At 35.4% G+C, this 26851-nt stretch overlaps 1 protein-coding gene across 1 annotated transcript in view; it reads right to left on the bottom strand.

The window, feature by feature from the left end:
* TNKS (tankyrase) overlaps nucleotides 1-26851 on the bottom strand; it is a 181763-nt gene that overhangs the window by 62564 nt on the left and 92348 nt on the right. The window contains exons 6-11 of the mRNA XM_059909207.1: nucleotides 13525-13619; nucleotides 11981-12047; nucleotides 11490-11676; nucleotides 7761-7882; nucleotides 6204-6295; nucleotides 6033-6111 (exon numbers count right to left, since the gene is read on the bottom strand). Coding sequence (XP_059765190.1) covers nucleotides 6033-6111; nucleotides 6204-6295; nucleotides 7761-7882; nucleotides 11490-11676; nucleotides 11981-12047; nucleotides 13525-13619 — 642 coding nt within the window. The remainder of the gene's footprint in view (nucleotides 1-6032; nucleotides 6112-6203; nucleotides 6296-7760; nucleotides 7883-11489; nucleotides 11677-11980; nucleotides 12048-13524; nucleotides 13620-26851) is intronic.

The raw sequence follows: 26851 nt of genomic DNA, 5'->3' as shown, positions 1-26851 counted from the left end.
CAGCTCTTAACCACACGGTTATCTCATAGAATTACTAAGCAGGCATGTATATAAATAAGTATAAAACAGATTTCTACTTATGTCTAATCTAGATTCAGTCGATCTAACTGAACAGTAACTAAAATGTCTCTGAGACACTGGCCCCTTTGGACTTTATTTTGATATGATCAAACCTCAGATATTATTTGAACTATAAAAGCTACTTTGGATCTGTATCTTTAAAAGCACTTTAACACCTTTGGGCTAATAGAATCTGCTTATCAATCCACCTCTAGAAGAGCATTAATAAAATCCTTAAAATAAGCTAACACATTTCTCCAAAGTGAGCAAAGCTCTTGATCACTCGATATGAGAAATAAGCCCATTAAATGCCAATGACTATTGACACAATTCCTTCTTACATACATTATAAATAAATCTGTCAAATTAAGACATACGAACATCAAAAAAAGTTTTCATGTTTCACACATTTAACAGATGCTCACTAATGACAAAACAGCAGTGCTTTCATGTATGAAAAAAAAGCACTTCTGAATTAAACCTTTTGTATCTGCGGTATTAATAATACCGTATGCAATTGGGGCTTAGGTTGTACTTAATAATGATAGCAAACAAGGCAGAAGCAATAGAATGCAGAATGCCAGGGTACATTAACAATAATAAAGAAAAAAGGATAAAATCTTCATGTCTTTCCCATTTAGGCTTTACAGTAATCTTGTGAAGCAGGGGGTTGGTAGAGATAATTATTAATTTTTTAAGATACAGAAGTTTGCTCCTATAAAAGTGGATTTCTCAAAAAAGTTGGTTAATAACCCCATTTTCTTATAACCATCCTTTCCTTAAGAGTCATTTGTTTTCTGCCCTTTTGCTAAATATTGCCTGCTTGCCTCCCTGGACCCACATCCACCCTCCACCCTGCTCTGTGTCCTGGGAAAATCACGTGTATGGATCACATCAATGGGCTCTTTTGGTCTTTAACTTTTCGCTGTATGTGGCCAGCGGGAAGTAATGACAAGGGTACTGGTGGGAAGGAGAAGACTGAGGAGAATGGATTAGATATAGCCTTTACCAAAGGCTACAGATGCTGTCAGGTGGCCTGCTCTATATAGCTGCCCTGTTCTTGCCCCTTCAGGCCCAGGCTGATGATAGCTCCCACTTGCTGCTGGTACTACCTCACCCCTTGTTGATTTCCTGAACCTTGCCCACACCTTTGTATATAATTCCTTTATTAAACTTTCCTCAAATTACCCACTTTGAGTGTGCTATTTATTGCCAAGACCCTAACTAATACAACTTTCTACCTCTATATCTTTGGAACACTTCCTTCAAAAGCCACCAAGGCCCTTATGTGAAAATTGCCAAATTAAATGGATCGTCTACCTTGGTTTCTCTCTGCAGCACTAATCACCTGTTCCTTCTTCACACTCCGTTGCACTCAGTAGACACCATGATAAGCCTTTCAGTTTCCTCTTCCCACTACTGCTCCACAAACATGAGTAATCCTCAAAGGTTATTCCTTCACTCTCAACTCATCTTTCCATATTCTCTACCAGGAACCTTCCTCATTCCCACAACGTATGATCACTATGTCAATGGCTTCCCAATAGATCTTTCTAATCCTAAACTCTCTTTCATACTCTAGTGCTATATTTCCAACCACTAGTTTTATTTAATGTCCCTCTATCATATTAACTCCAAGTACAAAATCATTACCAAGACATAGGACACCAGTATTTCTTTCTAGCTTTCTTACTTCCTTAATTGTACCACCATTTTCTAAGTTTATTCCAGCACCCAATTCATTTCCAAGTACCACCATTTTCTAAGTCTATTCCAGCACCCAATTAGTCTTTCCAAATGGCTTTCGTCTTTCTCTTCCTTTTTCATTGCTGATGCCACTAAATTGGTTCAGGATTAGCTTCAAGTTTGGTAACTGCTTTAACTTCCAAACTATTTCCCACAGTATCCAGCACACAATCTTTATCATTTTACAACTCAATGTTGAGCTAGTGGATCAAAACAAATTATAAAGGAATTATATACATGTCTTAAATAAAATTTAGATAATTAAGGGAAATATATAGTATATAAGTTTGAAAAGACAAATACAGAAAAAAATACAATGCTCATACTTACTAGTAATCAAAGTATTGTTTTGTATGCCACGTACTATACAACATACATATATATATAAGCTCATTTAATTTTTACCAAAAAAACAAAACAAACGAACAAAAAACCACCCTTGTGGGGGAGGTATTAATACCCACATATCACCAATGAGTCAACTGAGGTTCAGAGAAATTAAGTCCACGGTCATAAAACTAGAAAGTGGAAGATTCTAAACTGAAAACTATATCTGTCTATGTTACATACACAATATGCTTAACTTGCAGAGTGAACCTGAACTTTGTATTTATTACCAAGTTTTACACAAAAGAATGCTTTGGCTTATATAAATATTACTAAGTTCTATCTGTCTAAGTAAGACAAGTTAGTTAATGGCATTAGATCTCCCTACCAAATTCTCTGCCTTTTCTGATTTAGTAGTCTTAGCTTGAGAACTAGGTTCATCATGAGGAGGGGAAGACAGCAGAATGGAAGAAGCAGCGTAAGAGGGCTGAATCCTAACTCAGGAGTGGGGCTGCTTGTTCAGAAGGTGCTTTTAGAATCAAATGGAAACAATGAGTCCTTCAAAAATCAAATTGAAACCACAAGTTCCCCAGAAGGAACACTAGGCAAGCAAACATTAGGGCCCAACAGTAGCTAAGTTGGGTCTTCATAGGGAGCTTTTACTTATGCATTAGTCACCAGATAAACTAGCCCTGAGGGATAGCAGTCTGCCTTGGGACCGGGAAATGAGTGAATGCTAGGATGGAAATTTGTATCTATTTGTTCCTAACCCTGATTAAATATGATTTTTTTTTCCCATTTAAAGTGCCTAGTCGCAGAAGTTCTCAATTTTGTTGAACTGAAGTGGAAGGACTAGGGAAGATATACTAGTCTAAAAGGCATTCTACATCACTGGCAGGGCAGTTAAAATTATACATGCCCCACTGATGAATTGCGACCTTATTGATGAGAATGTACTGTGAACATGAAGGGCAGAAAAAAGATTTAGAACCACAGACCTAGAGTAATGCTGACTAGGATAGGTTATATAAAATAATGTTATTTCTCATTGAACCTTCAGGAAATAAAATGACTCATGGGAGACAACAAATAGATACTTTCCCAAAATGAAGGGCATTATTCATGGTTGTTCAAGAACATTATAAATGCCATAAGATATTTTTAAAAATCGGTAAATGATAAACATACTATGCTCTTAAGTGTAGCAGAAAGCCTACTTAGCTTATTATTTTGCTTGATAGAACAACAAGACATTATTTATGTAATAGTGCAGTAGTTGTACCCTGAAAATAGGTAATAAATCTGTAGAACTCTGTTCCTTTCATTCCAGCTCATCCTGACTGTTTAATTAAAAACATCAACCGTCCTTTTAAAGCAAGGATATACAAATTTTTTTGGATCATGCATCTTAGGAGTAAAACAATGTTTTAAGAACCATCTCAATATACATTTATGTACATTTGTAAATTATAACCAAGCAGGGCTAAACTAATACATAATAAACATATATAAAATTTATACAAAAAAAAATTACAAAGGATGGGAAAGAGATGAAACAATTAAAAATTAAAAAAAATTTTAAATTATTAGTCATACAAAATATCATTTGGCTCAATTAAAAAAAACTTTAAAAAATCTTATAAAAATTATGTTGTAGATTTGAGGGTCTGATTCTAAGTTCATTTTCAATAGTTGGTCCCATTGGCTAGATTAGCTAAAAAGATTTCACATAGATATGTAGTGCCACTGGAAAAAGTGCATTGTTAGCAAAGCCTTCTAAATCACAATGCTTATTTTTTAATGTAATTTACTAATTATGCTAAGGCTTTAACTGAATTCTGCTAGTAAAATTACATTTTTCTTGATTCTTGCAAACTTATTATGAGGTGTTGCATTAAAATATTTTTAATAGGTTCAAAAACTACCTGAACACAAATTTTAAAAAAAACCAAAAGCTTTAAAACAGGTTAGAAAATCCTGTTGCCCAGTTTTTAAATTATATAGATATGACAGATGGGTGATAAATATACATCAGTTTTCGGCAACAAAATCACAAAACAGTGGATATTTTCTAAAAATCTATTTTCAAAATGTCCTCTTCATTTGTTAAAGTTCCTTTTAAAGAGAAGTTACTTTCTCATTCACTCTAAAATATATAACTTTCACCTTTAAGGTTCTGATTATGTTTCTCTTTAAAAAAAAATGTACCTACATACAAGTAATAGTCATTTGTCACCATAGAACTATCAGCAAATTTTGAATTCCCTTATTTTCATAAAAAAAAAAAAAAAGGGACAACAACTAAGTATGTCAACCTGAAAATCCTGATTCATGAAATAGCCAGATAAACTTTTTATGCTATAAGACTGTCATGGTCATTCCCTCTGATTTTCAACAACGGTATTTATCAAGATTCTACCATTTAGGATAATATCCATAAATCTACTCATGTAAAGTGCAATGTGTCACAAAGTGCTGAAAGTGAGCAGACGAGTGAGTGTATCACGGTCAATCCCCCCACACACAACTCGTGTTCTTCCTCACGAAACACCTTGGGCTCTGACATGACTCAGAGAGGCTGACACATGGACATAATGAGAGTGCCAGCATCAGTCTATGTATGAAATATTAGTACTGTAAGTCCCCTACATATAAACCTTCAAGTTGCGAACTTCCAAAGATGCGAACGTGCGTTCCCATGTCCAATCATGTAAGTTAGTTCACATGTCTGGCATACATTGTTACATGCATACATCCTCTACAAGTGGTTGTGCTTTTGTATACTTTAAAGTACTGTATAGAGTACAGTAGTACAGTATCATTATCTCAAGCCCAGGATGTCTGGAAGCAAGCATAAAAAGCAGTGGTGATGTAGCTGGTACTACCTAAGAAGCACCAGCGGTTGTACTGTACTACTGTACTTTTCAAGGTACTGTACTGTAAGATTACAAATGTTTTCTTTATTTTTTATGTTTGTTTTTTATGTGTTACTTGTGTGAAAAGGATTATAAACCTATTACAGTACAGCACTATACAGCCGATTGTGTTAGTTGGGTACCTAGGCTAACTTTGTTGGACTTAAGAACAAATTAGACTTATGAACATGCTCTCGGAACAGAACTTGTTTGTACGTAGGGGACTTACTGTAGATCTTAACTTCTTCATTCGTAAATAAATTACTATTTTAATAAATCAAAATTCTAATATTTTTTTCCTACGCCCAATGGCTCATCTTGTATGTTCCATAGAGTGTCTGCACCCTACTTTGGGGACTCCTGCTTTAAAGTATTCACTCTTGAGGATTTAAAAATCTGCAAGTTCAAGTACCTCCGAAAAACAACCAGTTTGCTTCCTTCAAGCAAACTTTCCTCAAGCAATTTATGGAGTCATGGAGTTGCAGATAATGTCACTCAGACAATGCCAATAAAAATGGTTATTAAAATTTTATTTCTTTATATTAAGGTTATTTGAGAGAATTATTATCATTACCAGTTTGAAGGAACAAATGTTCTTTAAAATAGGTAGCAATATTTTACCTATCATTTTCATAAATTACTTTCTGATAAACCATAATTGATGTTGACTACCAAAATATATCAATTCCAGTATTAAGGTAAAACAATGTAAAGCTGAAATGTATTTCAAATGATAAGACCATAGCCACATTTATTGCTTTATAGAAGAATGATAGTAAAGTACAATATAAAACACAGGTAATTATCTCTATTAGTAACAAGATTTAAACCAGCTTTAAAGGAGAATCTATGAATTCAAATACATGCTAACAGTCCTTTATAAGATTAATTTCTTCCGGAGAATCAGAGAGAAGAGGAATAGTCTTAAGTGCAGCTAGCTACTCAATGCCAAGGTTGGCACCTTATCTCAGGCATGAGCCTTACCTTTGCTCCATGTTTATGTAGAACTTCCATGACATCATTGTGGGCCCTTTCTGCTGCAACGTGCAGGGGCGTCATGAAACTATGGAGAGGAGGAAAGGAAAAGGTAATCTCCTAACTTGTACCACACTTGCCCTTTAAGAACTGAGCAACTCCTTCTGCAACTGCACTTACTCTTTATTTTTTTCATTAACATTTGCTCCTTTTCTAAGTAACAGTTCTGTCACTTGTTTGCGTTTGGGATGCAGGGAGGCCACAGCACAGTGCTGTAAAGTAAAGAAAACCAAGTTAATAAAATAAACTTCTATGTAAAAATAGATTTCTGAATTGAATAGCACCTGCTGACTATTTAAAACACTGTTATCTCAAAACATATATTTTAACATTATGGAGATTATCAAAATTCCTCCTAAATACAGTGGGAGTATAAAACATAAGCCTTTAAACCAAGGTGAAATTATGCTCTCAGTTGAGCAGTAAGAGACTTCGTTTCTTTCCCTTTAGCCAGTAAGTAATTATCCAGTATATATTTACTTGAAGGTATCAGAATACTGCCTCTCCAAAGCTACAGAAATCTATAACTGAATTACTCAATCCTTCAGTGGGCTGTCAGCCACATAGATCAATATTTCTCAAGCTCTTTCCCAGAGGTACTCCTAGCACTACAGGAGAATAAGTCCATACGCCCAGGGACAGGTAAGAAGGTAACAGACTTGAAGGAGCTTAGAGGGAGAAGTATTCTCAGAAATTTTATGTTTTATCCTCTATTTATACAACTTTTGTATTCAACTTCATTTTATATTCATGTTTGTATTAAAACTGAAAAAGTAAGAAAACTACGTACTAATGAATAGAATGAACACTCTAAAAAAGCAGGTCAGGTTCATTCTGTGGCTTTGAGTGTCTCCTGGCAGAAATGCTGTGTAGCTTGAATGCATCTAAACCCCAGCATGAGAGCCATATTCTGAGCATACATACAGTTGGCCTATTTTGGTTTGGTAACTCTTATAATGTTGTTTTTAGCAGGTACTGCCTACAGTTTGGCCCTTTTGTGCCACATATAAAGAATGTTAACTGAAGCAGATTTAGAGGACTGTGATAGAAGCGTCACTTATGCTTAAATTCTGAATTCAGGTGTAATCCAACCAGCCCTATACCTGAAACTTAATGTGGTCAATGACAAGGAACACAGAACAATCTTTCTGAAAGTACATTAGAAGAAAAAACATGAATAGTTTTAAAAACAATTTGTACAGTCTGGAACAAAAAAATTCCTAACCTTACCATTTTTCTATAATGAATGTAACAATTCTTTGACTACAATTGCTCAGAAGGATGATGCAAGTACCTTTGAAAATAATTTAATCGTTGATAGAAAGCAAATACAGTACTTATCTAGCAACCACAAGAAAAAGAAGATTCTATAGAGAAAAATCACATCTTGTATTTCATGAGAGCACTGGCCACAAAAGTACATTTGTTATAATATGGTTGGGTAAAGACAAAAGTAAAAATAATTTTCAGATTAAGGTTGAGCAAATGTCTATTCTCTCATCCAGGAAAGCAATTATCTCCCTAACCAAATTTAAAAATCAACGCAACCAATATTAAAATGCAAATTCCTGGCACTTCAGATACTAAAGTTACCTTAATGTTTCTGAAATGAAAATCGTATTTTGCATTTACACTACTATTACAGACGCAAGGAATGGGTTAACAATAAGATCTTACCAGTGCAGTTTCATGAGACTGTGGTTGTTTGAAATTAATGATTTCCAAAGCAAGTGTTTTTTTAACTTTCGCTAGGTCTGCTTCTCTGGCTGCTTGTAGTAAAGAATGACCTTTAAATTCATCTGTTAATGAAATAATGGTTGACGTATAAATATTTAAAATCTATAAAACTCGTTAGCATGATTATAAATAAAGTAGAAAAATTATTAATTTTTTTTTAATCAGTCATCAATTTTATACACATCAGTGTATACATGTCAATCCCAATCACCCAATTCAGCACACCACCATCCCCACCCCACCGTGGTTTTCCCCCCTTGGTGTCCATACGTGAAAAATTATTAATTTTACACATTCCTCTATTTTAGCAACAGCAACAACATGACAATATGATGATAAAGGTGCGAAGGATGAGGGTGTAGGTTAATGAAAAATTTTGAAATAAGACTATTTTCTACTCAGAGTTCATAAAGATACTCACTCCAGCAAAGTTTTAAAACAAGCAACCTAAACGTTCACCAAATAGAAACCAGTTAAATAATTTGTGAACACTTATACACTGGAATACTTTATAACTCTTAAACAAAAAGGCAGATCTATATATAAGCTGAGTCACTTGGCTGAATTCTTTCTCTTTTCCTTTTTCCCTTTCCTTTGAGGGTCCCATGTCACTTTCTCCTCTTCTTCAAAAGATAGGAAGAGGGACTTCCCTGGTGGTCCAGTGGTTAAGACTCCACCTTCCAATGCAGAGGATGTGGGTTCGATCCCTGGTCGGGGAACTAAGATCCCACATGCTGTGGGGCAACTAAGCCCGCACACCACAACTACAGAGCCCACATGCTCTGGAGCCCACGTGCCACAACTGGAGAGAAGCCTGCACGCCGCAACAAAGAGCCCACCCGCCGCAATGAAAGATCCTGCGTGCCGCAACTAAGACCTGATGCAGCCTAAATACATGAATAAATAAATTAATCAATTAATTAAAAGGAAGGAAATTTTAAAAAGAGAGACACACACAGAGACACATGCGTGCACATACTTGCGTCTTATTAACTACTACTCGTCACTCAAGGTCTCAGTTCAGATACTTGGATAAGCCTTCCTGTTGTTCCCCATTAGGATTCCTTCTTATGAAGTCCTTTGTACTTGCCTTTAGCTGTATATCACAGGGCTTATCACACTGTCTTATCTGCTACGGTAGTCCCATCACCTAGCACAGTGCTTGGCATACAGTAGGTAGCCAATAAGTATTTGCTGCATGAATGCTGAATATTTACAAACTAAGTCATGGCAGGTTTGGGGAGAAAACATTTTTATATAACCTCTTGTTTAGTGGTACTTTATCACTGCTAAATTCTTCAAAGTACAGGCTTTTGAAACTTCAGAAAACTTCAGAAATCCCAATTACCCTGAAAACTTAATATTTGTAAAATGTCTTAAAAGTCTCTCTTTCTAAATGCATTTTGAAACAAGAATAAAAGCTACTTTTAGTATTTTCAGCTCCAGTGTGTGCAGAACCCACACTATGGTGTTCAATTGGCTTCATGAAAACAAATAAAAGAGTAAGCAAGAAAGAGCAAAAAAATGTGTGTAATGAAAATGCTGTAAACATGGGTATGATCAAAATATTGTTTTTGTTTCCTGTATAATTTTTTTAAAAAGAATTCTGTTGTTGTGGTTGCCTAGTATAAAGCAGTGAGCATGAGGATGAAAACTGGTGAGAAAAGTTCCAGCTTTGTTAAATCCTCTCCTTCAGGTAATTCCTTGGTAGAATCTTATTTAATAAAATAAAGGAGATACTGAGAAGGTTGCAAAGTACTCTACTCAGGGAACTTCTTCCTTTACAAAACTATACAAATTTAGGTTAAATCTTAATGTTTACAGTGGAATCAGGTAGACCAGTGAAATACAACGTAAAAACCCATAACAGTACTCATAATTTACAAAATGACTCAAAGGAAAAAAGAAGTCAAATGGTGACATGGGGATAAAGCTGAGGCCAGGGTATAAAACTAAAAGAAAGAAATTAGAAAAAGATGTAAAAAATAAATTTTGAGTTAAGTTAAATTCAATTCAATAAACCTGCTGGGCACACAGCATGCACAATGCACTGTGCTAAGTTGGGGGTAGGCAGATACAGACCCAAGCACAATTACCATCAACTCATTTTTATTAGGTAACAAGGCATTGTGTAGGTGCCAAGAAGACAGAATAATAAAACCAAAGGTCTTTCTAAGAATTTAAACTTCACTGGGGAGACAGAACATCACATAGAAAAATGAACTATATAATGCAAGATAACATATGGCAAGAGTCACATGAGTGGGAGAGAGAATAAATGCACTTCTACAAGGATTCATTGCCAAGACATCTGCCCAGTTATAATCTGGTTTGTGCTGGCCTGTAATCTAGTAGATGTCATCTGTTCCGGTACCAAAATAGGTTTAAATTTCCATTTAAACAAGATCAAAACTGCAAGGAACTCTTCCTGTTTTAACATAAACTAATTTACAATCTGTTTAAACTTAAATGATGTTTTCATTTTGACCATGCCTTTTTCTTAAATTATCATTTAAAGGTTTTCTCAGGTGTTTAAATCTAGTTATCTGATTCTTAGAATCCTAGATGTAAGAGAGTATCAACCATGGGACAAATTAAAAATTAGGTAACGCCTACTTTAATTTAAACCTGTAATGCCCACGTATAGAATTAAATATATCTCAGTATTCGATATGACAACTAAATGTAATGTGGTATCCTGAATGGGATCCTGGAACAGAAAAAGGACTTGCAGTAAAAAACCAAGGAAATCTGAATAGAGTACAGCCTTTAATTAATAATGTATCAGTATTGGTTCATTATTTTGACAAATGTACCATATTAATATAAGATATTTATAGGGGAAACTGGGTATAGGGTATACAAGAACTCTCTGTACTATTTTTGTTAAGTTTTATGTAAATCTAAAACTATTCTAAAACAAAAAGTTTATTTAAAAACATGCATATGTAAACATAGGTAATATGTATCAGTATCTGAGAAGATTACTTCCACCAAATCATAAAAATTATCTTATTTAAATTTGGGCAAGTGATTGCACTTGGGCTATAACACACATAAATAAAAACATGAATGTGCAACTTGCAGGGCTTGGGAAATAGTGAGTACTCCATAATGTTAGATATCATCTATTACTACCAATAGCACAAGAATATAACCTCTGTGAGCTTAGAGATTTTTTTCTAGTTTGTACACTGCTATATTTCAAGTTCCTGGCAGATAGTAGGTATTCAATAGATGGTTATTGATGGACTCATCCTCTTTTGTCTTAAAAAAAAAAACAGGAGCCTTACTTAACACATGAATTAGAATTAGGCTTGAATAAACACAAAATAAATATATGTATATGAGATTCCTGTAGAATTCAAAAAGAAAAGTAATGATAAGAAAAGAGGATAATAAACTAGTGAACATGTAAGAATAGAAGTCTATTATCTAAGTTAGACAAAACAACAGCCCTAATAACAAAAATAAGATATTCTAGGGACTTCCCTGGTGGAACAGTGGTTAAGACCCCGTACTCCCAATGCAGGGGGCCCGGGTTCAACCCCTGGTCGAGCCGCAACTAAGACCTGACGCAACCAAATAAATAAATTAATTAATATTAAAAAAAAGAAAGATATTACAATTTACAACTAGAGATGCTGACTTTAGGATATAAATACATACAAGTCAATCTTTCCCGGAGCTCAGGAGTTGGAGCCATATCCACGGCACTTTTGCCATGGCAGTTGACTAAAGTGGGATCGGCACCATGACTAAGTAACAAAGAGCAGACCTCTACACGATTCTTGGAAGCAGCCTCATGGAGTGGGGTAAACTGCCAGAGATCCATAGCATTAACACAAGCTCCATGCTGAATTGAGAAAAAAAAAAGTTATAGGTCAGTAATCATTTCACTGGAGCAAATAAAACTCGTTTATTTGACTGTAAATTTCAGTTATAACTCTGAAATGTCAACAATTGTTTTAATTTCTTTAATTTCAGCTTTTAAAAAAGTTTAAAATAAGTTGAATAATTAAAAAATTTTAAGGCAATGGTGAACATTAAAAGAAACCAATTTTATTATCTTAAAAATCTTGGCAAAAAACCCCCATGAAAACTCATGATGAGTTAAAAAAAAAAAGCAAATAATATTCAATATTTTTAACTTCTCTTACCTTTAGTAGCAGTTCTGTGACTTCGTAATGTCCATATGAACATGCATTATGAAGAGGAACAAGTCCACTAAATGGAAAAAGGCCAATTAAAATACTAAAATTTCAAAGAACTTAGAGTCATTTATCCAAGAAGTGCTAAGAAACAAAATCTAATAAATCCTAGTACAATTATGTTTAAAATATTTTAAAGGATTTAATAAGAGAATAAAAAGCTAACTAATGCTCAACCTTTTGTATTTATCTTGTTTTATGTATGTCATTAAATATAATGATAAAAGCACCAATTAGAAAAGCATTTCGGTAAAAGGAAGAAGTGCATGTACTAATTGAAAATTGCATGCTTTAAATAGTAAGTATTTATAGAAAATACATATTAACTGATAGTGAATTGAAATATTCCTACCATTTTATTTCACTTTCATGGTAATTTCCAGCACAAGAATTCAATATCCAAACTACTACAACTTGCATATCCGAGTATCATTCTGCATGAGTCAAAGACCCTCTTTTTTGTGGTGTACTTATCTTGAGGACTCACCTACTGTACACCATCTGCTTTCAGACATGCACGAGGGAAAAGCGATTTACAAGAGCATCAGGCATTTGTGCCCCTATACTATGGGAACACCACTCACACGTGGCACAGAACCCGGCGCAGGCAAGAGAGAAACAGCACCAAAAAGAGCAGATTTGAAATGATGGACTCCTCTTCTGAGAACTGTCTCAAGTACTGAGCTCTTTCTTCTTGTCTATGTTTCCTGACATGGAGAGGGGCAAAGTGAACGAAAGCCTGCTCCAGGGCTTCTTTTCTTTATGCTGCTCATCAGTGTAACAGGAACACTACTTCATCTGGACAGTCAGGTCAATTATCTTTTAGATATTAAAGTGGCATAATGAGAAATGTTAGCCCATCACATAGGCTAGCAGACCCAATTCACGTGTCCCTGGAGATTAGCTAGGAAAGTGGTACAAAGGTTTCCAAAATGCACCTATTCATAAAATAAATGACATACTGCTTTCTTGGTTCCCAGACACCTCTCTCCCATATCAACCTTCATAAGGACCTTTTAGGTTTTCTCAGTTTAGATGGCCAAGATTTCATCAGGAAAAAATTAGAATATTGTATACTTACGTATACTTATGATTTTAGTTTATTAGTAAGAGATGGTCCTTTCATACCTGATAAATAGGATAGTTATGTTACTGGATTATCAGAATTTTTTATTTATCTGTCTTTCTGAAGTGTAACTTAAGAGTTGAAAAATAGTAATTGCAATTGAGAGAAACAAATTTTAACTTCAAATAATAGAATACAATAAAATTAAACTAATTTAGGAAATTGTTATGAGAAGAACCCTTAATTAGTAGGAACGTGAAAATGAAGTCAAATCACTGTGAACATTTTTAAAATGCTATACAAGCTGTAAGGCAATGGGATATAAGACTTTGTCTAGTGCTCAGAAACTTTTGTGTATCAGATGTTGAAAACAAAGCGTAAATATCCATGAATGAAACCATTACAGGAAATACGCTGATACACATACCCTTTGTCTTTTGCATGCACGTCAGCACCATGCTGGAGAAGCAGCTGAACGATCCGAACTCGGTTGTAGCCCGCTGCTAGATGTAAAGGAGTTGACTAGATAGAAAAGAGAAAGAAAAACGTATCCCCCTCTTCAGGTAAATAATTCTTGCTTTGGCATCTAATCTGTATTTATTTATTTAAAGACAATGAGTGTTAACATACACAGAAAATACTGAGGTGAAGTGCCAAAAATTCATATTTCCTAGCTGGATGAGAGACAATTCACTCATCTCAGGAGTAAATTCTAACTTCAGTGCCATTCACCTACTTCTCCTACTGGTTTTTCAAGGCCTTCAGTTATCAAGCCCTACCCTACCTATTCCACATTATTTCTTAATCTCTTTCCATCATGGACCATTCCTACTGTTCTGGGAAGACATGTCAGGGCTCATATTCCTCATAATTGGAAACATTCTTCTTTACCTTACTTGCATCCTGTCCACCTTTCAAATTCTAACTTTTCAATCCCAATTCTATCATAAAGAGCTAGCTCTCAAAATTTCTCTTTAATAGGAAAAGCTGAAAAGCATCTCTGAAGAATATTGGAAGAAATTCTAGTGGAAACAAAAAAGACAATGGACCGTATTCATTCCATTAGGCTGCTAGCAATAGGTCAGAACTAATTTCCTACCTTGGATACGATGAAATATGCCAAGATAGTATTTAATTCTTCTATTTTATGTACTGCATATGCAGTATAAATACAGGAGGAAAATAAAGTTTCTTCCCAACTAATTACTGCCACATTTTAATTTGAACCAAGTTATTAAAAGGTGTTCTGCTCACATATAATATGATAATTAAAATAATCAAACTTCTCCACACCTTTTAAAAAAAAATCAGAAATAACATTACTTTAATTAAAAGTTTCTCTGCAACCATAGCAATTTTCCCACCTCTGCTCATTTATTTAAAGTTTAAATACTGTAACGGCTTTTCACACAGGGTCTAGTATACTTTAATATACTACCATGTCTCATGTCTTCTATTCTGGGCCTTGGGATTTAATAAGATTTTCAATTTATTTTCTTCACATATTTTGATACAAAAGAATTACTTAATACTGTGTTATCTATTACTGCTTTCAAGGCACTCCATACATTTTATATGTTCTGACAGTCTCTAAGTTTAGGAACTATTTTTGAGCAATACACAGCTAATAATGAGATCAGGTAGTTTGGAAAAGAGTCCTGAATAGGAAGTCAGGAAACATCATCACAGTCCTGGATCTTGTGGAACTGTGAAAGTCATATTACCTACATAGCTCAGCTTCCTCACATGTAAAATGGAGATAAAACCACCCATCCTAGCTATTTCAAAAGTGCATGAAAAGTTTTCTCCCACATATAATCACCTTTAAAATGTAAAATGCCATATAAAAACAGATGATTAAAATTTCTGAATCATCAAACAACAAGCCCATCCAAGTTTCTGCCTTCAGACACCTGTCAAATGTTACTGTAAATGATACTTCTAGGGACTACCCAATTATTTTCAGGACTTATTTTCCCCATCCTTTAACATTTTGAAGATGTTGTTTCACTATCTTCTGGCTTGCATTGTTTCAGACTAGAAATCTGCCTACATGGTATCTTTATTCCTATGTACATGTGATTTTTCTTCGGGATACATTCATAATTTCTCTTTATCACAGACTTTAAGAAATTTGACTTGTGATGTACCTTGGTACAGTTTTTTTTTTTTTCCTTCTTTTTTTTGGTGTATGTGTGTGCTTGGGGCTGGCTGAGCTTCTTCGATCTACTATTTACAGTTTTCATCAAATTTGGAAAACTTTCAGCTATTATTTCTTCAAACATTTTTTCTGCCCTCTCTCTTACTATTGTCTCCTTTGGGGACTCCAATTGTACAGATGTTAGGCTGTTTTCAAAGCTTGCTTTTAAGCTTTGTAAGCAGGACCAGAGCAGCCTTTGGTCTAGGACTAATTTTCCCCTTCTACTGAAGCATTACCCTTTTGAGTACTCTATGATATCTAGTGAATTATGAGGTTTGTCCTTTCTGGCTGGTGGCAACAGAAATGATTAAAGTCTCTGTGAGTTGCTAGGATTGTTACCTCTAATCCTTTTGGGTGGTTCTTTTATCAGCCTCAGGTAGTTTTCTCATACCTGTATTAATCAGTACTCAGCTGAAGATAGTAAGGGGATCCTTTGCAGCTCTCTGGAGCTCTCTTCTCTGTGCAGCTCTCCCTTCCCTGGTCCTCCACCCTGCTAACTCTTGCCACCTTGGTCTCCTCAATCTTCTAATTCCATCTTCTCGAGTCAGGGAAACCACTGGGTGCCTCCTGGATTTTCCCTCCCTGCATCAAGGCCTGGAAATTCTTTCTAGGCAACAACCTGGAGCAATCACAGAACTCACCTTATTTGATTCCTATCACTCAAGAAGCACTACTATGTACTGCCTGATGTTCAACTTCTGAAAACCAGTTTCATATATTTTATCCAGTTTTTTTTTTTTTAATTGTTTCAGGAAGGAGGGTAAATCTAGTTCCTGTCACTCCTTCTTGGCCCACTTTCAGGGCTGAATTTGACTTTATACTGCAGTTGGGAAGTTTCCTCAAGAGATAGTAACTGCTTTGGATGAATGGTCAATGTGTCAGTAAGCTCTCATAGGACATAGCTGACATTTAATATTATAAGGAAAAGGTGACAATTTCATTGCTGATGCACAAAAAGATTTTCTTTTTTCATATTAAGTATTCTTACAAAATTTTATTTGTATATAGTTGGGTCAATAATAGTATTTATTTCTTATTCTTGAAAATAAACTAAGTCCCTAAATAAATGAATACCTATACACACACACACTAACTGTTTATACAGAAGGCCAAAACAAAAAATTATATCTAGTTTCTGGATTTTAAAAAATCATTATGAGACTAAAAATTATCTATAATGCTTTGAAAATGGTAATATAATTTTTAACCTGTATAATTTTAAAACTCATATAACTCAAATAAATTAGAAGGCTCTGTAATTGAAACGGTAGAAAGTGATAGAAGGCCTGAAATAGAGCAGTTGCTAAAAAATGGAGTTGAGGAGTGAGTGTCAAAAACTATTAAGAAGGAGAATTGCTAGAATCTGATAATTGATAATAAGTAGTAAGGAATATAGCAGTTTCCAGTTTGGAAATGTCAGTGATAGAGGAAGGAAAAGAAGGAAGAAGGGAGGGAGGGAGAGAGGGAAGAAGAGAAGGGAAGGGAAGGGAAGGGAAGGGAAGGGAAGGGAAGGGAACCCAAAGGGAGAGAATGTGAGGTCTGGGTTTATTGTGTTTGAGTGCCTATACGATACCCTAGCGGTAATGGGACTAAGAATGGAGTTTTGGAAAGATCACTCTGGTTACTCAATAGAGAATAAACTGGAGAGGGAGGGCAAATCTGATGGCAGGCAGACCTGAATAGAAGCCTGCAGGACTAATCTAGGAGGGAGATAATGACGGTGTCAGTTAGTAAAATGGTAGCAGCATCTAAGTAGAGGTAGTTGAGCTATGGGAGCGGATGAACTCACAGGGAGAGTGAGTACAGAACAAGCAGGGTGAAACTTTCTGAGGAGTCATTCCGATGTGTATGCTAACCGTGCAAACTAAACAGTGTCACTGGAAGGCACATAAAAAGCTGTGACATGCCTGCAATAAGTTTGAGGAAATGGTATAAAGCAAAAAGAAAAAGTACAAATTGAGAACAAACGATGATTTGAACAAGCTTACACTACTAAGAGTCCAGGAGTTTTTCCTCTAGAAAAAAATTTACCACTAAACATTATATACTAAATGCTATCTTCTGATGCAAAGCAATTAAAATCATGTGATCTAATGAATGGTTAGCACATAGTGCCAACTTTATACCTCAACTACCAAATGGCACAGCAATGATAAGAGTAATTTTCTAAATGCTAGGATAATTAACAGAGTGTAATTTTGGTTTGGAAAAAAAAGAAAAGCAGGTCCGTTTGTAAAATACTCACACATGTTACTTGATAATTTTGTGTTGGCTGTAAACTAGCAAACACAAGAATCAAACATTTAAGGCATCACTGTGCACAGGACAGCAATCACTGCCAGTTTGCACACCTCACATTTATTCTTAAAACAGATTTTTTTGTTGGGAATACTTTAAAAGTCAAACATGTAGAGCGAAAAAAAAATAAAATAAAAAACATGTAGAGTGATAAAGTATGAAACAACTACAAATGTAAAAACTCTATCAAAAAACCTACCTTAATATTATTCTGCTGTAAGAGAAATGTTATTACTAATATTTTCATATTGTAAACTGTTTACAGAAAAAAGAATCCTTACTTAAATAAATCTCATAATTCAAAGTTTTCTTCTTGGAATCAGGCCATAGGAAACAATAAACTTATATATATATATATATATACATTTATCTTTGCTTTTTATGATATAGATTTGCAGCATACAATAATGCATTAACTTCTCCTACACATATATGCATAGTTAAAATAGGAACAACTGACAACCCTGTTATAAAACTGTGGATGCAACTTTAACAGAAGTGCAGGCAGCACAATATAAGGAAGTGAGTAGAGGCTTTTAAGCCTTGGGTTTGCATTCCTCCTCTGGAAAATTTACAAGGTATATGGCTTTGGACTAATTTCTTAATGTCTCTGAGCCTTGGCTTCTAATATCTGTAAAATGAGAATTATAATTCCTACCATATAAGGCTATTTCATGCATTATAGATAACTATATAAAGCACCTAATACAGTATCACATAGAAAAAGCTCAACAAATGGTGGTTATTACTTATTATCACCTTGTTAAGTATCTTACACACTTAGAAGTTATTTCTTTTTTTTTTAAAGAATTATTTATTTATTTTTGGCTGTGTTGGGTCTTCGTTTCTGTGCGAGGGCTTTCTCCAGTTGTGGCAAGCGGGAGCCACTCTTCATCGCGGTGCGCGGGCCTCTCACTATCGCGGCCTCTCTTGTTGCGGAGCACAGGCTCCAGACGCGCAGGCTCAGTAGTTGTGGCTCACGGGCCCAGTCGCTCCGCGGCATGTGGGATCCTCCCAGACCAGGGCTCGAACCCGTGTCCCCTGCACTGGCAGGCAGACTCTCAACCACTGCGCCACCAGGGAAGCCCAGAAGTTATTTCTTAATGGTCATTTATCAGTCCTCATCTTACTTTACCTATCAGCATCATCTGACATAGCTGAGCACTTCTTCCTTCTTGAAATGTTTTTCCCCTTGGTATCTAGGACACCTAGGTACCCACACTTCTTTTCTGGTTGCTCCTTACTTTCTTGACATTGGAGAACTCCAGGACTGTGTCCTTAGACCTCTTTTCCTCATTATCTACACTCACTCTTTTGGTGATCTCATGCAGTCTTGGGGCTCTAAACAACATTTATACGTTGACAACTCCTCAATTCTATCTCCAGTTCAGTCTTCTTTGCTGAACTCCAAACTCTCACAATCTAACATCCTACTTGACATCACCTTATGGATATACAGGAGACACTGCATGCTTATCATGTCCAAAACTGAGCTCTTAGTATTCCCTCCAAAAGCTACTCTGCAGAATTTTCTATTGCTGTTAATGGCAACTCCATCCTTTTAGTTACTCAGGTCAAAAAATTTGATAGTCTTTCTTGACTGTCATCTTTCTCTCACACACTATGCTCACTGCATCAGACTATTTCTGTTGGCTTTATCTCCAAAGTCTCTCCAGAATCCCATCACTTCTCACCACATCTACTATCACTATCCTGGTCTAAGCACCATCCTCCCTCAGCTGATTGGTTGTAACAGCCTCCTTGCTTCCAGCATAATCCTCTGAGAGCCTACAAAACATAGTAGCAGAGTGATCCTGTTAAAATGTTAGAGGTTCCCGTCCTCAGCTCAAAATCTTCCAATGGCTCTTCATCTCACTCTAAGTAAAGCTGAAGTCTTTATAATGATCTAGAAGGCCACAGACAATCTCTCATTACTACCTCCAACTTTCTGACCTCATCGTTCACTCTGGTTCACTCCAAACAGCTCAACTGCCACAATTATTAATTTGCTAAAAAAACTAAAGGCCTACCAGTAACAAAATATTTTCCCACTTAAATTTAATTTCACACGACTCCTTAACAAATCCAAACAATGGAAGACAAAGTATTCCTAAGGATTAAATATCAAAGCAAGAAAATCCTATAGATACACAATGTAGCCATCACCTTTGGAAGACCTATATATTATTATGTGCCTAGAATATCAAAATTTAATTTCTAAATATTTTTTTCCTACTGAGCAAAGAAATCATGAAAATTACGTCTCAAGATTTAAATGTATTATTACATATTCAATCCTAAGGGAATTTTAGCATTTAACACAAAACACACATGGCTATCTCACAAATGACTGCTGGGTACTGGGGAAAGGTTCCTCAGTTTGTTAGTACTGAGAAAGCTTTTGAAGTTAACACAGAGACAGAATATCCCAATCTTTACAGCACTTCTCATCTAAGAAACATAAAATATTATAAAAATTCTTAATTTCTTAAGACTATTATTATTGTTCTATTTTTATAAAGTAAGGCATATCTCAGAGATATTGTGGGTTTTGTTCCAGACCACTGCAATAAAGTGAATATCGCAATAAAGCGAGTCACAAATTTTTTGGTTTCCCAGTGCATACAAAAGTTATATTTACACTATGCTGTAGTCTGTTAAGTGTGTAATAGTGTTATGTCTAAAAAAAGTACATATCTTAGTTTAAAAATACATTATTAAAATGCTAACCATCATCTGAGCCTTCAGCAAGTTGTAGTAGTAACATCAAAGACCACTGATCACAGATCACCATAACAAATATAATAATGAAAAAGTTTGAAATATTGTGAGAATCACCAAAATGTGACACAAAGACACGAAGTGAGCAAATGCTGTTGGAAAAATGGCACCAATAAACTTGCTCAACGCAGAGTTGCCACAAATCTTCCATTTGTAAAAACACAGTGTCTGAGAAGTATAATAAAGCGAAGCGTAAAACGAGGTCTGCCTGTACAAAATTTGGGGCAATCCTTAAACAAGATTTTAAAATGAGATTCCAAAATACCAGTACTCCAGATAAATATCTCCTTTCCTCTTATTCTGTCTTTGGACACTACTTTTGCAACAAAAAGTGGTCACTAAAAAGATTGCCAAAGACGGTCTTAAAACTATTTGCCACAATCTTTTACTGTAACACTTACCATGAAATCAAATAGTTAAATATTTATGTGTCTGTCTCCTGTAATCCACTGTGAGCTCATTGAGAATGAAGAGCATATCTTAATTTTACGTTAGAAGGCTTAACACAGTGCCTCATACTAGTAAAAAAGAAATGAAAGTTATGGTTAGCTTTTGATTTACGTTAATTAAAGAGAACGGGGGATATGAATAATCCAGCTTGGTGAATTTGACTTCGAATTTGTATGAAAGATTTACACCACATTTCAACACAGGCCTGTGTGATGTTTGAAGCGTTCCCTAGGAAAGAACAAAACCACAACTGAGAAGCCAGGATGTAAGTCATCAGAGAGCTGCCTAACTTCATGATGTGTAGTGCACTGAGGTTTTCTTTAAGATTTCCACTTTGACCTAGATCAAATCCTCCTGAATTTTTCAGATTAGGGTAAACAATTCATCCTGGTTTGCCCGAGACATTCTTAGTCTCAGGAAACCCGCGCATCCCAGGCAAACTGGGATGGTTGATCACCCTACTCTAGCCAGGCTTAATGCTGAATGAGTTTCTTGGTTTCCGGAGCTGTCCCAAGTCAGAAAGTAGCGTGTGTGTCTGTGTGTGTGTGCCCACCTGCAAGGGCACACATGCATTCAGAATAAGGCAAGACTTACTACTTTACCAAATTAGGAGAAGAATCATAAAACGTTATCATCTGCTCAGATCTTTCCGCATTCACCTGAACGTTCATGTACTCATCACCCAGATACAACAATCACTTATTATTAAGACTTTGTTACACTGGCTTCTGCTATCTCTTTTATTTTCCCCACTGAAGTATTCTGGAGCAAATTCAAGACACTACATACTTCTGTAGGTGCCTATAAAAATTATGGGCAATTTCTTTAAAAAACCCGATATTATTACATCTAATAAAATAGTGGTAAATCTTTGGTACCATCTAATGCCCATGTCAGTATTCAAATTTCCTATCTGTCTCAAAACTTTTAAAAGTTCATTTGCCAGATGTCAGGAAAAATACATTTGGTTATTGGGCCGTTATGTTTCCCCAAATCTACGACAGTCTTTCTCCCTCCTTTCTTTCTTTTTCTACAATACTGACAACTCTCCGTGAAGTTTCTCAACTCTTGTTGAAGAAACCTTGTTAATTGTTCCCTTCCTTGTGTGATTATTTAACTTGTGACAGTATCTTCTGTATTTCATGTAACTTGGAAGTTGAAACTATATTGGCAAGAATATTCATAGATAGTACGTCATATAGTATTACATCAGGTGACATTATGTCTGGATATTCGACTTTCAGTGATAATATTGTTCAATGTAGCATCAGTTTTGCATGTACATACTACCTCTCTGAACTCGTGCATCCTAGATATCATCTGTAATTTTCTTAACTTCCTGCCATCTTTTTATACAATATATATAAACAAACACAAAATCAGTACACTTAAAAATTCCAATACTTATTTCTAGTTTTGGGGACATATAAAAACATGCCTTTTCAGATCTGGTTTCAAAAATGAGGTACCATATATGTATTTTCTCAGTTCTAACTGGTTTCAATTATCAATTACTTTCATTTACTCACCATTCCCACCCCAACATAATTCTCTTTTAAATTATAAAAATAATATATTCCCTATAAAATAACACAAAGTACAATGTCTATTTCTCTCTCTAGCACAACAAGCCCCTTTCCCAAAGGTAGGCACTGTTTATAGTTACACAAGTGTCATCTGAGATATTTTTCTATGTTATATGAAGGTATGTTTGTTTTTGAGTTCTTTTTGCTGCTGCTTTTGTCACACAAATGGATATTATAGTCTTCTGCAATTTGCTTTTCTTCTCTTAAAATATTAGCACATAGAGGTCTATCTTATTCTTTGTATAGTATTTCCATTATGTAGCTGCATCGTAATTATTTATCCATCACCTTATAAATGGACATTTACAAATGTTACAGCTCTGCTCTGGTTATCTTAACAAAACACATCTCATTCAAACTTATCATTTGGTTAAGATAGATCAGTGTTCCCCTTCTACAAATAAAATACTGTATCAGCCATTAATACAAAACTCCCAGGAAGATATAATAACTGCATAATCAGAGCTTATTAAATTTCTTTTAGGCACAGAGACATGATTAATCTGCTTGTGAGGTACAGCTAAGAAGTTCTTTGAGACAGTGATACTTAAATCAGAATCAAGGCAAATTAAAAGCTAGAGAATCAATATGGGCATGAGTCCATGGAAATAAATATATCTCATCACTGATGCTTGTCTTTTGAAGAGGTATTTTAAGTAGTACCATAATAAAGATTAGACAGTCTCCTTGAAGTTTCTCGACTCTTGGGCTATTATAATAATAATTTAAAAGAGAAACTATCTGGAGAATGAAAATTGATGAACCAAAGTAGAAATAAAATTTTAAAAAGATACTTTATTCACACCTTCCCCCCAGACTGTATCTCCTTTAACTTGTCTCTTCTACAGAATACACTTTACTAGATCCTTTAATAATAATGACTTCTTTCCCATTATGAGTCTTTTTTTCTGGTCCTGGGATTCTTGGGCAACAGTTCTCTAAAGCACAGTGCCTAGAGCTAAATACACCTAATAAGAGATACGGTCCCATCACAGCAGATTATATCAGGACTAGTTTCATAAATAGACATATTACTCCTACAACCTAACAGTGTTTAACGTATTAATGTTTTGAAGTCACAATCTCTGTAATGGGAGGGAGTTGGGTAACAATAGTACTGGCTTCCTCACAGTGTTATTTTCTGGCTAAAATGAAATAAAATATATAAAAACATTTTGAAATTACCAAGTATTTTATTGAAATAACAGCTAAAATCTACTGTGTACTTTCTATGTATTAACTTGTTTACTTTACACAACTATTACCAGAACTAGAAACTATTATTATCTCCATATAACAAATGAGGAAACTGAGAAACAGGGGCGTTAACAGCAGAGTCAGAGATCATATGCAGGTAAGTCTGACTTCAGAACTCTCATTCTGCCGGCCTTCCTTTCCTTTGGCTGGGCACTCAGGTTCTGGACAGTATGTTCAGAAATGGATCAGTATGGCTGAGAGGCAGGAAGAATTACTCTTGGTAGGAAGGGATTGCTTTGGTAGTTCTGACTCAACTCAGCACTCAGATCAAACCCTATCAATACTGACAGTGTGACCATACTATCGGATGAGTGCCCCAGAAAGGTAGGACTTCTTTTTTTTTTTCTCTTTTTTTTAAAAAAATTGAAGTATAGTTGATTTACATTGTTGTGTTAATTTCAGGCATACAGCAAGGTGATTCATATATATATATCCTTTTTCAGATTCTTTTCCATTATAGGTTATTACAAGATATTGAATATAGTTCCCTGTGCTATACAGTAGGTCCTTGTTGTTTATCTATTTTATATATAGTACTGTTAATCCCAAATTCCTAATTTATACCTCCCCTGCCTCTCCCCTTTGGTAACCATGAGTTTGTTTTCTATGTCTGTAAGTCTATTTCTGTTTTGTAAATAAGTTCATTTTAGATTCCACATATAATTTGTATCACATGATATTTGTCTTTCTCTGTCTTACTTCACTTACTTCACTCTAGGTCCATCCATGTTGCTGCAACAGCATTATTTCATCCATTTTTATGGCTGGGTAATATTCCACTGTATGTATGCATGTATCTTCTTTATCCATTCATCTGTTGACGGTCACTTAGGCTGCTTCCATGTCCTGGCTATTGTAAATAGTGCTGCTATGAACATTAGGGTGTATGTATCTTTTCAACTTAGAGTTTTCATCTTTTCTGGATATATGCCCAGGTGTGGGATTACTGGATCATATGTTAACTCTATTTTTAGCTTTTTAAGAAACCTTCATACTGTTCTCCATAGTGGCTGCACCAATTTACATTTCCACCAACAGTGTAGGAGGGTTCCCTAGAAATGTAGGACTTCTTAACAAAAGAAGTTATTTAAAATAATAAGCATCAGGACTTCCCCGGTGGCGCAGTGGTTAAGAATCCGCCTGCCAATGCAGGGGACACAGGTTCAAGCCCTGGTCTGGGAAGATCCCACATGCCGCGGAGCAACTAAGCCTGTGTGCCACAACTACTGAAGGCTGAGCGCCTAGAGCCTGTGCTCCGCAACAAAGAGTAGCCACCGCAATGAGAAGCCCGCGCACCGCAACGAAGAGTAGTCCCTGCTCGCCACAACTAGAGGAAGCCCAGGAGCAGCAACAAAGACCCAATGCAGCCAAAAAATAAAATAAAATAATATAATAATAATAAGCATCAGAGGACATGGAGGAATAACAGAATATTGAAACTGGAGAAGAAAATTTATCTGCTTCTTTCCCAGTGCTGGATTTTTCTATGTATCTCTAACAGTCATTTGGTCTTTTCTTGAACTAAATCCCTCCAATTGATTCAACTGCTTCTTCCAGAATAATTTCTTGACTACCTTCCTGGTCACCCTCTGACTGGTCAATATCCCTCCTTAAATTGTGAAACCCTAAGTTTGGTGCTAAATCCAGATATGGTCTGGATATGCATTCAAGCAGAGCCAGATGACAACCTGTCAGCATTATCAGAGTAAAGCTTCCAACATCGCACTGGGAGGTTGGACTAGTTGCCATTTAAGTCCTCTTCCAGATAAAGTTCTATGAGGTAGAATAATGATTGATATTTTAGTCTCAAAGAGTATGCTTTTCCAAAGTAACATATGTAGTCATCTTTAGGAAGGAACCTAAGGCATTTGAAAATTTGTAGAATTTATGAAATATCTCATAAAACAAAACTTCCATACTTCAATTGCCTTATATAGTAAAAGTTTATTTTTTAAAGTGAGTCTATAAAGGACTATCCTTACTTTAAGTGTTATGTATGGGGAAGAGAAGGATAGGGGAAAGGAAATGAACAGAGAGTAAAGAGCGGGTAATCCATAGGGTAATTTTGTGAGAGTAAAGCTCTGAATGCCAACTTAATTAAATTTTAACTCAACATTATCATTGTGGAAACTCCAAGGGGATTCTTCAACAGCCAGAAATTTGTGTTTCTCTTTTTCAGCCTCAGAATCAGCTGAAGAATTGAAATGTATGCATGAAAATGAGTTTCTAGCGTCCTCTCATAGGGTTTGTATGGGAAAGAAAAAAGGATGCTTATCACTTTCAGAAGGTGCAACATTAATTTTGCATTGCTTAATGAGAAACAGCTGGCAGACTTTATGGAAATCAAATTTCTTGGTCTGACAGTAACCTGATGTCTTATACTTTACAAAAGAAAAGTTCTCACACTACTCAAACCTCACATGAATTCCTTTTTATAATTAATATTTACAATCTTAGGTTTTCAAATCTAAACATCAAAGATTCTAACTAACGTTCAACAGACAGATGACTTATTCTGGAAGTACAAGGAAACAAGTCCACCAATTGTCATTTAAAGATTATTTATGGGGAAATCATTCCACCTTAGATCCTTGGACAGTCATTGTAACTGTATAAACTAGAGAATGAGAAATTCTGTTATCTGATTTTAGTGTGCTTCAGAGCTCTAGGACTTGGGAGACATGCTGTTACCTCAAAGTTCCTTCAGTGATCAAGTCCTGACACTTCTGAGTTTGCACATGTGAATTCAGCAGCCAAAGGCAGCCAGGAGCAGAGGTCTCTAGCTCTATTCCCTGCGGAAGCCTCCTTACCCAATTCTAATGGGTATGGTATTGAACCCTCTCAGACACTAGGAGATCACTTTAGGGGAATTTTTATGGTATTCAGAGTAGGGTATTACCATGTTACTATTGAAAAATTAAAGCATCTTTACAAAAGGAAAATCAACATATGAAGTATTTTATATTTAGTCTATTTCCAAATTTACTAATTTGACTACCCAAATATGCATTTCAAATAATTATGCATGGTATTTATAGTGTTTTTAAAGTTTTACTGTTGATACCATTCTTAGCAGAGAAAGACATTTTCTTATTAGTCACTGAAAACAGCCTTCTTTTAAAAAGGATATTATTAAGATTCTTGATACTTTTAGAAATTTCCTTTTATAATTCTAAATTAAT

This window comes from Balaenoptera ricei, chromosome 21 (genome assembly GCF_028023285.1).
Source record: "Balaenoptera ricei isolate mBalRic1 chromosome 21, mBalRic1.hap2, whole genome shotgun sequence".
Taxonomy (NCBI): domain Eukaryota; kingdom Metazoa; phylum Chordata; class Mammalia; order Artiodactyla; family Balaenopteridae; genus Balaenoptera; species Balaenoptera ricei.
Note: the sequence above shows the minus strand (reverse complement) of the source record. Positions and strands in the feature narration are given on the sequence as shown.